The 12523-nt window shown below is 56.7% G+C and overlaps 1 protein-coding gene across 9 annotated transcripts in view; it reads right to left on the bottom strand.

The window, feature by feature from the left end:
* HIF3A (hypoxia inducible factor 3 subunit alpha) overlaps nt 1-10766 on the bottom strand; it is a 29459-nt gene extending 18693 nt beyond the window's left edge. For 4 of the 9 annotated variants that reach the window (XM_087870929.1, XM_045776294.2, XM_045776302.2 and 1 more), the window contains exons 1-6: nt 5645-7514; nt 4496-4641; nt 2774-2858; nt 2396-2508; nt 2048-2256; nt 214-320 (exon numbers count right to left, since the gene is read on the bottom strand). In XM_087870929.1, coding sequence (XP_087727055.1) covers nt 214-320; nt 2048-2256; nt 2396-2508; nt 2774-2858; nt 4496-4641; nt 5645-5918 — 934 coding nt within the window. In that variant the 5' untranslated portion in view covers nt 5919-7514. The other 5 variants (XM_045776296.2, XM_087870930.1, XM_045776298.2 and 2 more) reach the window with 5 other exon arrangements.
* Nucleotides 10767-12523: the final 1757 nt, after the last annotated feature.

Here is a 12523-nt window from a genome sequence, read left to right as displayed (position 1 = left end):
CTGGGGAAGGGGACGGGGAGGGGTCAGGGCCATAGAAAGGGCACATGGGGAGAAAAGGTGCTGGGGGCAGGGGCTTGGGTATGAGGGGACCAGGGAAGAGAAGGTTCCTTGGGGCGTGGGCCGTAGGGAGCTGGTGTCAGGGTTGGGAGGAAGGCTCCCTGGAGCACGGGGAACTGGGGGACTGGTTTCAGAGTGCCAGGAAGTCTCACGTACGGGTGTGGATGCTCTGGCCAACGGCGTCCGAGTCCAGAGCGTGAATGTACTCATAGGCGGAGCAGCCGATCAGGTCATCGGGGCTGTAGCCAGCGACCTCCGCGATCCTGGGGTGGGTGCAGTGGAGCCTGGTCAGTTCAACTGGCTGAGGTGGAGGGTGGGGCTGGGGCACACGGGGATGAAGCCAGCATGACAGGGACAGACAGGGATGTAACAGAGAGAAAGGGAGAGTAAGAAAAAGAAAAGGGATTATGATAGGCTGAATAACGGGCCCTGAAGAGGTCTGCCTCCTAATCCCGGGGACCTGTGACTGTTGTGACCTTACAGGGCAAGGGGACTGTGTGGGGCTGATTAAGTGCTGGGTCTTGACACATGGAGCTTCACCTGGACGAGCCTGGTGGGCCCCATGTGGCGACGGGGGCCCTTACAGAGGGATACGGAGAACAGGACAGGTTCTGTTCTGTTCTGTTTTGATGGAGGCGGATGGCGGGGCCATGTGTTTTGAAGATGGAGAAAGGGGCTCCAAACCAAGGAATGTAGGAAGATTCCAGAAGCATTTAAGGCAAGGAGCCTCCAGAAGGAATGCGGCCCTTGACTTTAGCTCCATGAGACTCATTTCAGGCTTCTGACCTCAAGAGCTCTGAGATGGTATGTGTTGTGTTGAGCCCCTTGGCTTGTGATGATTGTTACAGCCGCAGCAGGAAACGGACAGGGGCGGTGGGGATGGAAAGAGTAAAAAAGGAAGAGGGAAAAGTAGCGGAGAAGACAAAGGAAGAAAAGAAAATCAGAAAAAGAAAGATAGGAAGAAATGAATAAGGGGCGCCTGGGTGGCGCAGTTGTTAAGCGTCTGCCTTCGGCTCAGGGCGTGATCCCGGCATTCTGGGATCGAGCCCCACATCAGGCTCCTCCACTGGGCGCCTGCTTCTTCCTCTCCCACTCCCCCTGCTTGTGTTCCCTCTCTCGCTGGCTGTCTCTCTCTTTCAAATAAACAAATAAAATCTTAAAAAAAAAAAAAAGGAAGAAATGAATAAAATAAAAAGTAATAATGATGATAATGATTAAAAATATACACTTCTAGGGGCGCCTGGCTGGCTTAGTCGGTGGAGCACGTGACTCTTGATCTCTGGGTCATGAGTTCAAACCCACTTAATAAAAAAAAAATTTTTTTTTTAAACATACCTCGATAGCGTTCTGCACCAGGCAATGCACAGGGTGCTCAGAATAGCTGCTCTAAGGAGGTTCTGGTATCACTCCATAGGACAGACTAGGAGAGCACGGCACAGAGAGGTGCCTGCGTTTGGCCAACGGTACACAGCCAGGCTTTACACCCGAGCCAACGGAGCCCAGGCTTGCCACTCCCAAGCACGACCCCAGGGCGAGGGAATGAGGGAAGATGCAGGAACACGAAGGGCCGAAGGGAGAGAGGGGAAGAGGAAGGAAGAGAAGGAGAGAGAAAGGGGAGGACTGGGGGGTGGGTGGTGATGAATAAGGACAGTGTGCTGAGTGCTGCCTTCCGTGCTGGGCACCGCACTAACTGCTTTACGCGCACTGACTCATTCAAGGAAAGCAACAGAAGGACAGGGAGGGAGTAATGAAGACTCAGAGGGGACACGGAGAGAACCCAAGGTAAAAAGGCCCACAGAGAATGCCAAGACAGCCAGCCACACAGAGACGAGATAGATGGCATCAGAGAGAGACGGAGATGGACCAGAGGGAGAACCAGGGGGCAGGAGAAGAACCAGGGAGGGACCCCGGGCAGAAAGGAAGAAAGGAAGAGGAGAAGCCGGGCCAGTGGAGGGGTGGAGAGGTGGGGGGCAACGGGGCTCCTGCCCACCTCTCATCACAGTAGGTGAACTTCATGTCCAGGCTGTGGCGGCTGAGGAAGGCCCCCCGGCCCAGTGGGGGCTCCAGGCTGCCCGGGTGGGGGATGGCTTCACAGATGAGCACCAGGCATTGCAGGGGGGGCTCCAAGTTGGGGCTCCCTGCTGGGGAAGTCTGCGCAGGGGGCTTGTAGGCCCTCATGTGTCCAGAGCAGTGCAGCACCTGGTTGGCGTGAGGGGGACGAGGCACAGATGCACGTGGGCCTGGGGCCCCACGGGGCTGGGAGGTATGTCCCTGGGGTCCCCACGGGGAGCTGAGGAGGAGAAACCCCTGCCCCTCCTCCCAGCCAGGCCCCGCCCACCTTCCAGGTGGCCGCCTTGAGGTTGAGAGTGCGCCCGCGGCTGGTGAGGGTGCTCTTCATGCGCAAGGAGAAGCACCGCTCGGTGGGGGCCTCCGGCTTCTTTTTGGACAGGCCTGGGGAGGGGGTGAGCAGGTCGCCAGGCAGCTCTGGACAGGGCCCAGTTCCCTCCAGCGCCCCGCCAGCCTCTTTCCCAGAGTTGAGACCTGGAGCCAGGGAGGGGCCCCCGGGGGAGGGAAAGCTCCTTCAGACACCCCAGGGCAGGGCCGTGCCCCCTCTTCTCGTTTTCCTCAGTCCAGTCCTCCAGAGGAGGGGATAGGCTGAGGGGCGGGTGGGGCCTCGGCTTCTACAACCCGGGTCAGAGGCCTCCAAGGAACTTACTCTGCCGGGGGGTCAGGGCGTCCTGGAGCTCCTCCTGGTCACACGGATGGATGAAATCAAAGATACTGTGTCCGATGAGCTCAAGCTGCCGGGGAGGGAAGCAGGGGGTGGAGGAGGACTTTTACCCTGTCCTCCTTCCCATCCTCACCATCCCTGCCCTGACTGACAAGCCCGGATTGCTTCACTAGTCCGTCCATTCACTCACTCACTCACTCACTCACTCACTCACTCACTCACTGTCGGCTCAGCAACCATCTCTTCAGCACCCACTATAGCCAGGCCCTCTTCCAGATGGGCAGACAAAGCTGTGACCACACAGACAAAATCCCTGCCTCTCAGAGCTTACTGGCTAGCGGGGCAGATGGTCAAAAAGGAAACAAACAAACAAACAAAACACATATAAAACAATATGGTAAATAATAGGAAGAAAACTAGCGTAAGGCCATGAAATGATGGCATGCTATCTTAGAGGCCGTAGTCAGAGTCCATGTCTTGAGGTGATATTTAAACAAATTGCTGACCCAAGCCAGTGAAATGGTCATGTGGCTCTCTGGAGTGTTCTGGAAAGAGGGAACAGCAAGTGCAAAGGCCCTGAGGTGAGACCCCATTCAAATCCCACCTGTTTGGCAAGCCAAAGATAAGGCATGTTGTTTCAATTCAGGAAATGGGCATGGTGCTGGCAGGGGGGGACTCAGATGGAAGGGGGCCCACACAGCTCACAGTCCAGTGGTGGTGCTGACTGGGGAAGAGGGATCTCTCTCCTCTGATAGCACCTCCTGGAGCTGGATTCAAATCCTGGCTCTGCCACTTCCTAGCTTTGGGGCCTGCAGACATTCACCTCTCTGAACCCAAGAAGAGCTCAAGCTAACAGAGAAATTGGTACCAGGAGTGGGATAAGAAGGCAGGAGAAAGGAACAGATGCCAACTCTGGAGCCCATTTATGTGAAGTAGGAAAAAGAATGATAACTCTCCTGTGGGGCATGCTGTATGGGTTAGCTGAAATCAGTTCTCACCTCTGTCTCCTGCCTTACCATCCCCAGACCCTTGCTCATATTCCTCTTCTCCCACCCAGGGCCCTGCACCCCTCCCTGTGGATGGACCCTCAGCCTTATCCCTCCAACTCTACCTCTGCGTGCACCAAGAGGGAGCTTTTCAAATCATAAATCCAATTCTGCCTCTCTCACAGCCTCTCCCCTGCTGAAAATCCTTCCACGGTTCCCCAGTGCCCTGGCAATACACCTAATTTGGCCCTAAATTATCTAGCTCTGTTGACCTCTCTAGACTTTTTTCTCTCACCTTTCCCATTGTACTCTGCACTTAGCCAGGATAAACATCTTTACTTCCCCTGAATGCTCCGTTTTATCTCACCTCTGGGTCTTTGCATGTTCTGTTCCCTCAGCCATGCACATTCCCAGTCTTCACTGTTCCCATCCATTCCCCATACCTTCTGACTGGGCTAAGTCCTTCAGGTTTCAGCTCAGATGTCTTCTTTTCCAGGAAGCCCTCGACTTCCCCTGAGGGTGCCCCCTTCCTCTGGCTCGCACGGCCCCCTAGGCTGCCCCATCCCAGCCCTGACCATTCTGCATCTTCCTGTCTAGTGACACATCTGTCTCCCTTCTGTGCTGTGAGCCCTGTAAAGACAGGGCTAGAGCAGTCTCGGTCACCTCTGTATCCCGGCATCACCTGCACAGGGCCAGGCACAAAGCAGGCAGCTCCTCTCACCTGACTGAGGCCCAGGTGTTTGCTGACATTCTCCGACAGGTAAGCCATGTCTCCCTCGGCAGTGAGCACCATGACGAAGCCCTCCAGGGCCTTCAGGTAGCAGGCATCCAGAGCTTCGCCCCCTGCTCCCACCTGGTTCCACTCCCCTGGTGTCCGGGCCAGGGTGGATGGGGTGTCTCTAGTCAGCCACAGAGCCACCCTAGCTAGCCTCCCTCTGCCTTCCCTCACTCAGAAGAACTTACAGGTACCCCCAGGTGAGCAAGAATATATGCCAGTGGTTTGGGAGTCCCCAGGAAGGGGGCAGGGCCACCAAGGGTTATAATCCTCAGAGGGCAGGGCTTCCCAGGGGCACAGAATTCTAAGGAGGTGGGGTCTCCCACGAGAATCTAATTCTAAGGGGGTGGGCCTCCTAAAAGGACAGACTTCTAAAAGGATGGGATTCCCAGGGGCCAAAGTTTAAGGGGCCAGGGGCTAGAGGAAGTCAGAATTCTAAGGGGAGCAGCCTCCCAGGGGTCCAGAATTTCAGAATTCTTGGGGCAGGACCTTGTGGATGGGTAGCATTCTAAAGAAGCAGGGACTCCCAGGTGACAGAATTGTAAAGGGGCAGAGCCACCCAGGAAAGTAAAATTCTATGGGGCAGGGAAGTCGCATGGGCAGAGCCTGCCAGAAGATGGCTCCACATTCCTCGTAAATAAAATCTTTTCAGGGTCCTGGGGATTCCAAGGTGTGTGTGTGTGTGTGTGTGTGTGTGTGTCTCAAAGCCCCCTGCAGGGTAGAATTTGGGTGGGAATTCAAGAGGATGGCTACTAAAGGAAGGGGCAATGGACCTAAGGAGCTAGGGAAGGGACTCTATAAAGTGGTCATTAAAAATTGGGCAGCTAAGCCTCCCAGGGATATTTATTGCAAGAAGGTTTCCCTGGGGACCAAATCCTAAGAGTTGAAGCACCTAAGGGAGTTAGCTGGCCTCCTATTCCTAGAATTCCGACTCGAAGGAGGTGGGGCTTCCCAAGGGGCGGGGCCTCACACGTGACCGACTACTGAGGGGCGGGGCCTCGTCAGGGAAGCGGCTCCCAGGGGGTGGGGCTCCGCCGGGAAGACGTTAGGGGGCGGGGCCTCGTCAAGGTGGGAATTCCCGGGGGCGGGGCTCACCTGCGGCGCAGAGGCGGTGCATGCGCAGGTAGCTGATGGTGAGGCGCATGATGGAGGCCTTGTCCAGGTGGGCGCTGACCCCGCGCGCGAAGGGCAGCGTGTGTGCCAGCTGGTACAGCACCTCGGTCTCCTGGCTGCGCCGGCTGCGGGCCGCATCCCGGGACTTCTCCTTGCGCAGCTCCGTGCTCGACCTGCGGGCATCGGCAGCGTTCACTGGCGGCGCCCCCGGAAGGGAAAGAGTTGGATGGGACATGCACGTGGGGCGCTGCCACATGGGGCCCGGGCTCACTGAGGGCAGGGCCGCGACCGTGCAGGTCTCGCTGTGTGGCCCGGGCGAGTTCCCAGAGCTCTCTGGGCCTGCGAGAGTTATACTCTGGGGCAGTTCCTAGCCTCGGATTTTATCTGTCCCCGCGCCAGCCCATGCTGCCCCCAGCGCCTCGCTCTCTGAGGCGTGCCCAGGGCCGCTGTCCCCTCCCTGACTTATCTGCTGTTTGTTCCCCGGGCTTGGGACGCCTGGGGGACAGGGAGGCCTCCTGCTGAGAGGGGGCTGGCCGAGCTGGCCCCAAGCCAGGGAAGGGAGGGAACATGAAGATGTCAGCAGCCTCTCGGCCCCCTGCCCTCCAGCCTCCCAGAACCCCCTCTCCTGCCCTTTCCCCTCCTCAGCTGAGCTGAATCCTCAGAATCTTAGAACACAGATCTCAAAGTCCAACCAGCCACCAACAGGGGCCCTGCCGATGTGACACACCAAACCAACCCCAGTGTTCTGTGGAGCCAACAGCTAACCACTCACCCTTACCCCTTAAACCACTTCAAATGCCTGACTTCTACATGTGGGATCCGGGGTAGAAGGATGAGATTGTTTTGTCCGAAATATCTGCCACTTATCCAGCTTTTTCCCATCTGTTCCCTGTGCCAAGTGGGTAACTTACATTAACCCATTAAGACCTCAGACAACCCCAGAAAGAAGGTAATAACATTATCCCCCTTGAACAGATGAGGAAACCAAGGCACAGAGAGGTTGCAGTGTTTGCCCCTAAGGAGTGAAGCCAGGTTTGAACAGTGGTCTGCCTGAACTCTCAGTTTTCTCTGTTCCATGGGCCTGGGTTTATCTCCAGGTTAGTGCTTCTCACTGTCTTAAATGTCTGAATCCAAACAACATAGTACAGTATGTATAATCTTTTCTATATTTATATTGATAAAACTATTAATAAGCAGTTATGATTTGCTGAGCATGCGTGTGTCTGGCACTGTTCTAAATACTCTGCAATCACAGAAGGCACCTTAAATTTCCATTTCACAAAGGGGACACCGGGGCTCTGAAAGGTAAAGTCCTTTGTCCAAAAAGTCACAAAACTAGTAACTGGCAGAACCAGGATTTGAACTCAGGCAGTGCGGTTCCAAAGCCTTCCTTCTTCTGATTCCTTCCTTGTGACCCACCCCGGGGAAGCAGAACTCTAGGAAGGGAGGCTGTCCCTTCCAAAAACCAGAGGCCACTCCTGGGGATGGCATCAACCTCACCCCCAAGCAGGAGACCTGCAGCCCCACCCACAACACGATGAGGAGAGGAGAGGGGAGGGGACTGTCCTGTCAGGCTGCAGAGGGAAAAAACTCCTTGCAACCAGTGGGAGGCACAGAAGGGGGCAGGCTGGGTGGAGGGGTGGAGGGAGCCAGCAATCACCCCCATCTCCTCCCTCCTGGCTGGTGGGAGGCAGGGGCCTCCAGTCCTGCTCTGCCCAGAGGACATTCCGTCCTGTCCTGTTCTGTTCCAGCCCTGTTTGTCTTCCTGCCCAGAGGGTGGGGGTGGGCGGGCCTCACCGAGCCGGGGGCCCAGACAGAGGGAAGAGGGAGTGGGAAGGGAATGGGAGTGGGGCCGGCCCCCCACCTCCCGGGCAGCTGGGCTCTGTAATCCTCTCCGTGGCAGACTTCTCCCTCCATAGAAGGAGCCAGCTGGTGGCTGCAGCAGGACCCTCCTTCCAGCTCCCAGACTGGTCTCCGGATGTTCTTCTGACAGGAAGTGTGGGCCTCTCGCTGGCTTCAGAGACGCCTGGGTCTCCGGCCTTTCGTTAAACGGAGTAGGGAGGAGTTCGTCCGGTGCAGGGTTCCAGTCTCGCCTCTGCTACTTACGAGCTGTGTAACTTTGGGACAAATTGCAGGCCTTCCCTGAGCATAACGACACGACCCCACAGGGCTGTTTCAAAGATCACATGAATTCATATACGTCAAGGACTTAGAAGAAGGCCTGGCAATTGATGAGTGCCACGAGAAGGCTAAGCTTTCTACTATTCCCTCTTTTGTCGACATCAGCAATAGAAAGCTCCGGAGTCTCCTGTGCAAGGGAGAAACCCGTGGGCTTTGGTGGTAACCCTGTGGTGTGGTGTGTGTGCCATCACACACACAACTTTTACACAAGTGCCTTGGAAGCAGACCAAAGCTTTCATCATGAGAGTCATCACCATGATCGCTTTGCTGTGCTGAGCACTCAAGGAGCTAGAGACCCCCTTAAGTCCTCTCAATAGCCCTATGCAGCAGGAAAAGTGATCTCCCTTTCTCAGGGCCTGAACCCGAGGCTCTGAGCAATGCCATCACTGGCCCAAGTAACCCAGCCGGTAATCAGGGCCCCCACCACCATGCAACTATGTCCCACCCATCTCGGCGAGCCCATCGTGTAACTACTTCTATCCAGAATGCTGTCTGACTTGGACACAGTTTACTGCAACCTGTGGAGTACCCTGCCCCCAAAGATCGGTTCCCTCATTGCTTCTTATTTTGATGTGGTTCAGGGGAGGGGAGGTATGACCCCCCGTTTTCCAGGATATGTCACTGAGGCTCAGAGAGGCAGTCACTGGCCCAAGGCCACACATCTAGGAAGCAGATGAGCTGGGATCTGAACCTGACTTTAGGGCCCATGCTCTTAAATGCCATGTCTGGGTGGGCACGTCCATCCCAGGGGCCCCCACCCTGTCCCTCCTTTGCCCAGTGGCCTCAGTGCCTTCCCCTTGTCCCACCTCTGCTGCCTCCGGATTTCCCCAGCTGGCCAGTCTCCCCCACTGGCCCCATGCCCAGCCCTGGTCCAGCCCCCTGGCACTCTGCCCAGCTTGGGACGTGCAGCTGGAACCCTGCCACCCTTCCTCTGTGTTCCAGCAGAGAACAGGGGGCGGGGCCAGGGTCTGGAGGCCCCAGGGTGAGGCCTGGGAATGGGGGCTGGGGCCCAGTGGCCCCCCCGCCCCCGCCCAACCAAGAAAGGGAGAAGCCCATCTCTGAAGAAACTGCCACCCGAGAGCAAAGGCAAGGAGAAAGTAGGAAGACCCCAAACCAGACTCAGGGCTGCTCTTGGCCCTCTCTCTTCTGACCCTGAGCTGGGTAGTGATGGTCTTAGACCCCTCTTGGCCCAGCGAGGCCAGAGGCAGGGTTTGGGTTTGAGAAAGGACTTGGGGTGGGGTCAGTCAGGAGGAGTCTCTCTGCCTCTGCCTCTGTTCATTCCCAAGGACATAGTAATCCAGTGGGGTGCCTGTACCCAAAGTCCTATCTTCTCCAGGAACCCTCTGATCTGGGGGGCACCCGGGCCCTTATACCCATCAGGGACATCCCAAGAACATCTCTGCCTGGGGTGGGATGGCAGTAAGGCTGAGCTGGAAGAAGGGAAGGGGTTGAGGAGGTATGGGGGCCCACTCACCATCACCCAGGCCCCCTTTGGCCCAAATGCCATCCTAGGGGTGCAGGAGGGGACGGAGCGTGGCCGGGATTCGGGTGCGAGTTATGAGTGGGTGGTGCGCAGCACTGGGATGACACCACAGGAAAGGGTTGGCCTTGGGGAGGGGGGAGCGCCCCAGCTCAGCCAGGAGGGGCCCCCACCTAGCCAGGAGGGGGCGCTGGGAGGGGCTGGGCTGAGACTGGCCCAGAAGGGGTGGGATGGAGTTCTCTGGCAGGCCCAGAGCCAGAGACTGGAATAGAACTGAAGGGGGAACGGGGGGGGGGGGGGGGGAGGGCTAAAAAACATGGGGGTGTGGGCAGATCCAATCAGACCTGGGAAGCCAGGGAGGAGGGAAGGGGGTGAGGCTTCCTGGATGCCTCAGATTGGACAAGGGAAACCAAGGGCCTGCAAGATTTTCTGGGGCCCCATGAAACATGGCCAGATAGACCCCCTGGCATTGGACCCAGAGCACTCAGCAGATCTGCACCTGCTGGGAGGTGATCACAGAAACCAGGAGGTTTCTGGCCAGGAGGGCCCTGCTGAACACTTCAGCAGGGCTTGCACGGAATTAGGCACAGCACCCTCCATGGGGGACTCCCCAAATAAGGCTTGGATGGTGTGCCCCTGTCCATAGTCACAGGCACTGAGTGGGGGTGGAGAGGGAGATAAGGGTCTAGACTTTGGGAAGTGGGTCAGACTGTTTCTCTGTTATTAAAAAGGGTGACTCTACCTTTCAAAAGGATACAGAAAGGTCCCTGGGAACGGTCCCAGACAGCTTCTGAAAGGGGAACCCCCCCCCCCCCCGCTTATTTCTAGGGAAACCAAGGTTTGAGAGACTGTCAGGGAGCATCGAATTGTAGGGGATCTCTCTGCTCTTGAACCTAGAAGCTGACTTTTCATTCCAAGGGACGCCCTGGATCTGGGAAGGTTTAGGTACCCCATAGGATATACCCTAGGATCCCCAGGGTCCGGGGGCAAGGAACAAACTCAATTCTGGAAATTCGGAGGCCAGTAAGTTCAATACGTGAAAGGAGAATGCCTTCCGCAGAAACCCGGGAACTACTCGAACACAAGCACCCCCAATTCGGTAGCGACCCTAACCAGGAGAGAAAGCGAACCCGAAGCAGCAGGAAATTGGGGATCACTACCCTGAAGTCACTCCAGGCTAGAGGGGCGGGGCAGCCGGGGACTTCGGGAAATCCCCTTCGCCTGCAATCCCGTAGGGTGGAGGGTGCGGCGGGGATGTGCCTCCAACCGCGCGTCCCGGGGCGTCCTCGGCTTGCACCCGCGCATCCCCCACCCGGCTCAGGGGTCCCTGGAAGGAGAGCCCCCCGCTTCCCATTATTCCTGCCCCGAATCCCAGTACCTTGCGCGCTGTAGCCCCAGCGCCATGGCTCGCCGTCGCCGCTCCGGAGCCCTTCGAGGCCCCTAGCCCCCTCCCCTGGCCCAGCGAGCCCCCTCCCCAGCTCCGCCCCCCGCCGCGCCGTTGGCTGCGCCGCGCCCGGCCCGCGGCTCCGGTTGGACGACGGGTGTGTCACTTCCGAGAAAGAGGCGGGACCAGAGGCGAGGACCTGGAACTCCCGGAGTGGGGGGATACCGCGGCGCACACCGCCCCCCAGCCACACCCCTAGCCGCGGACTTCCTCGGCAGTGTAGCCCGCAAGGTCCGCGGGGCGCGCCTCCTGGCCCAGCCTCTCTCGCCAAGTTCCGACACCAGCCCTCTCCCGAACCTACCCAGTTCGCTCTGACGCTGACACCGCACCCTCTAACCCTCACCCCAGGCCTACCCCTCCATTTCCCACCCCTGGTTGGGCCCCTCAGACCACCAGTCCCACCCCCTGCAAGTCGCCCAGCTCTGCCTCCTCCGACTCCCCCTCCTTATCCACTGAGAACCCCCGCTTCTCGCCACCCCACCCCAGCTCTACAATCCCTCCCGCTCTGTACCCCACCATTCCCTCTAGGTCCGCTGCTCCTCTGCCCCCATCCCTGCAGCCAGTACCCCCACCTCCCCCGCTCCTCCAGTCTGGCACCCTTTGTACCCCAGCCCCACCTCCTTGCCTCCCTAACTCCCTTTTCAAGTTCCCAGTGTTGAATGATTAAGTTTATGTCAAGTAAGTATGTAAAACCCAAACACACCCACTTTTTAAAAGAGCAGAGAAATGGTATCTTTCTACTAGTGAAGTACGAAGAGAGAGATACAAGGTCACCAAGGAGTGGCCAAAGCATTAGGACTGGCTAGGGAACAGTGTGTGTGTGTGTGTGTGTGTGTGTGTGTGTGTGTGTGAGAGAGAGAGAGAGAGAGAGAGAGAGAGAGAGTGTGGGGGGGGGGGACGGTTTACTGATCCACAGGGGACTGGTATTCTGGATGCAGCTTTGGACAGGGAAAAGGATACTATAGCCAAAGTTTGTAGGATTTGCCCTCCCCAGTATCTCACTCAGTTTTCTTGTGGGGAACCACTTCTCTCAGTTCTCACTCTATTTGATTTGAATAGGGCTGGCCATAACCCACCCCTCGACCAGCTCCAGGAACATAGGATCCAAACGTAGCCAATCAATTTATTCTGTTTCCCTGGTCATAGTGATTGGTTCAGGGAAGACATGTGACCTAACCTAGCCCAATGAGAACCAACCCTGAGACATTTGCTGCAACTAAAGAAAAAGTTTCTTTATTTCTGCCAGAGTTGCCCAGCTGGTGGGAGGTGAGCTGGTCACCAGGAGAGAAGCTTTATGAGATGAAGTCAATACAGAAGCAAGCAGAAATGAAAGTCTGTGAAAGACAGTCTTGACGCCAGCACTTGGGTACCTGGATCCAGCTGTACCTGAACTCCACTTTAATCTCAGAACCATTATGGGTTGTTTTTTGGGTTTTGTGTGTGTGTGTGTGTGTGTGTGTGTGTGTGTGTGTGTGTGTTTGTTTGTTTGTTTTTGGCTGTTGCCATTAAATATTACTTTATTCATTTACTTTGTGCTGAGATTAGTATGAACTGATTTCAGCTGCTTTCACCCAAAAGAAAGAATCTTGATAAACAGAGAAAATATCTCCCACGCTCCAGTGTGGAGGCATGTGGAGTATGAGAAAACAAGAGGCCTAAATTAGAAAGGGCTGCAGGGGAAGCAGTGTCCTACATGCGGAAGCAGGGGCTATGCAAGCCATAGCAGAGAGCCAACGTGAGGATGTACAGCACCCGA

Source organism: Ursus americanus, chromosome 21 (assembly GCF_024610735.1).
Source record: "Ursus americanus isolate L20-20 chromosome 21, mUrsAme1.1.p, whole genome shotgun sequence".
Lineage (NCBI taxonomy): Eukaryota > Metazoa > Chordata > Mammalia > Carnivora > Ursidae > Ursus > Ursus americanus.
The sequence above is the reverse complement of the archived record's forward strand: the minus strand, read 5'-3'. Positions and strand labels throughout refer to the sequence as shown.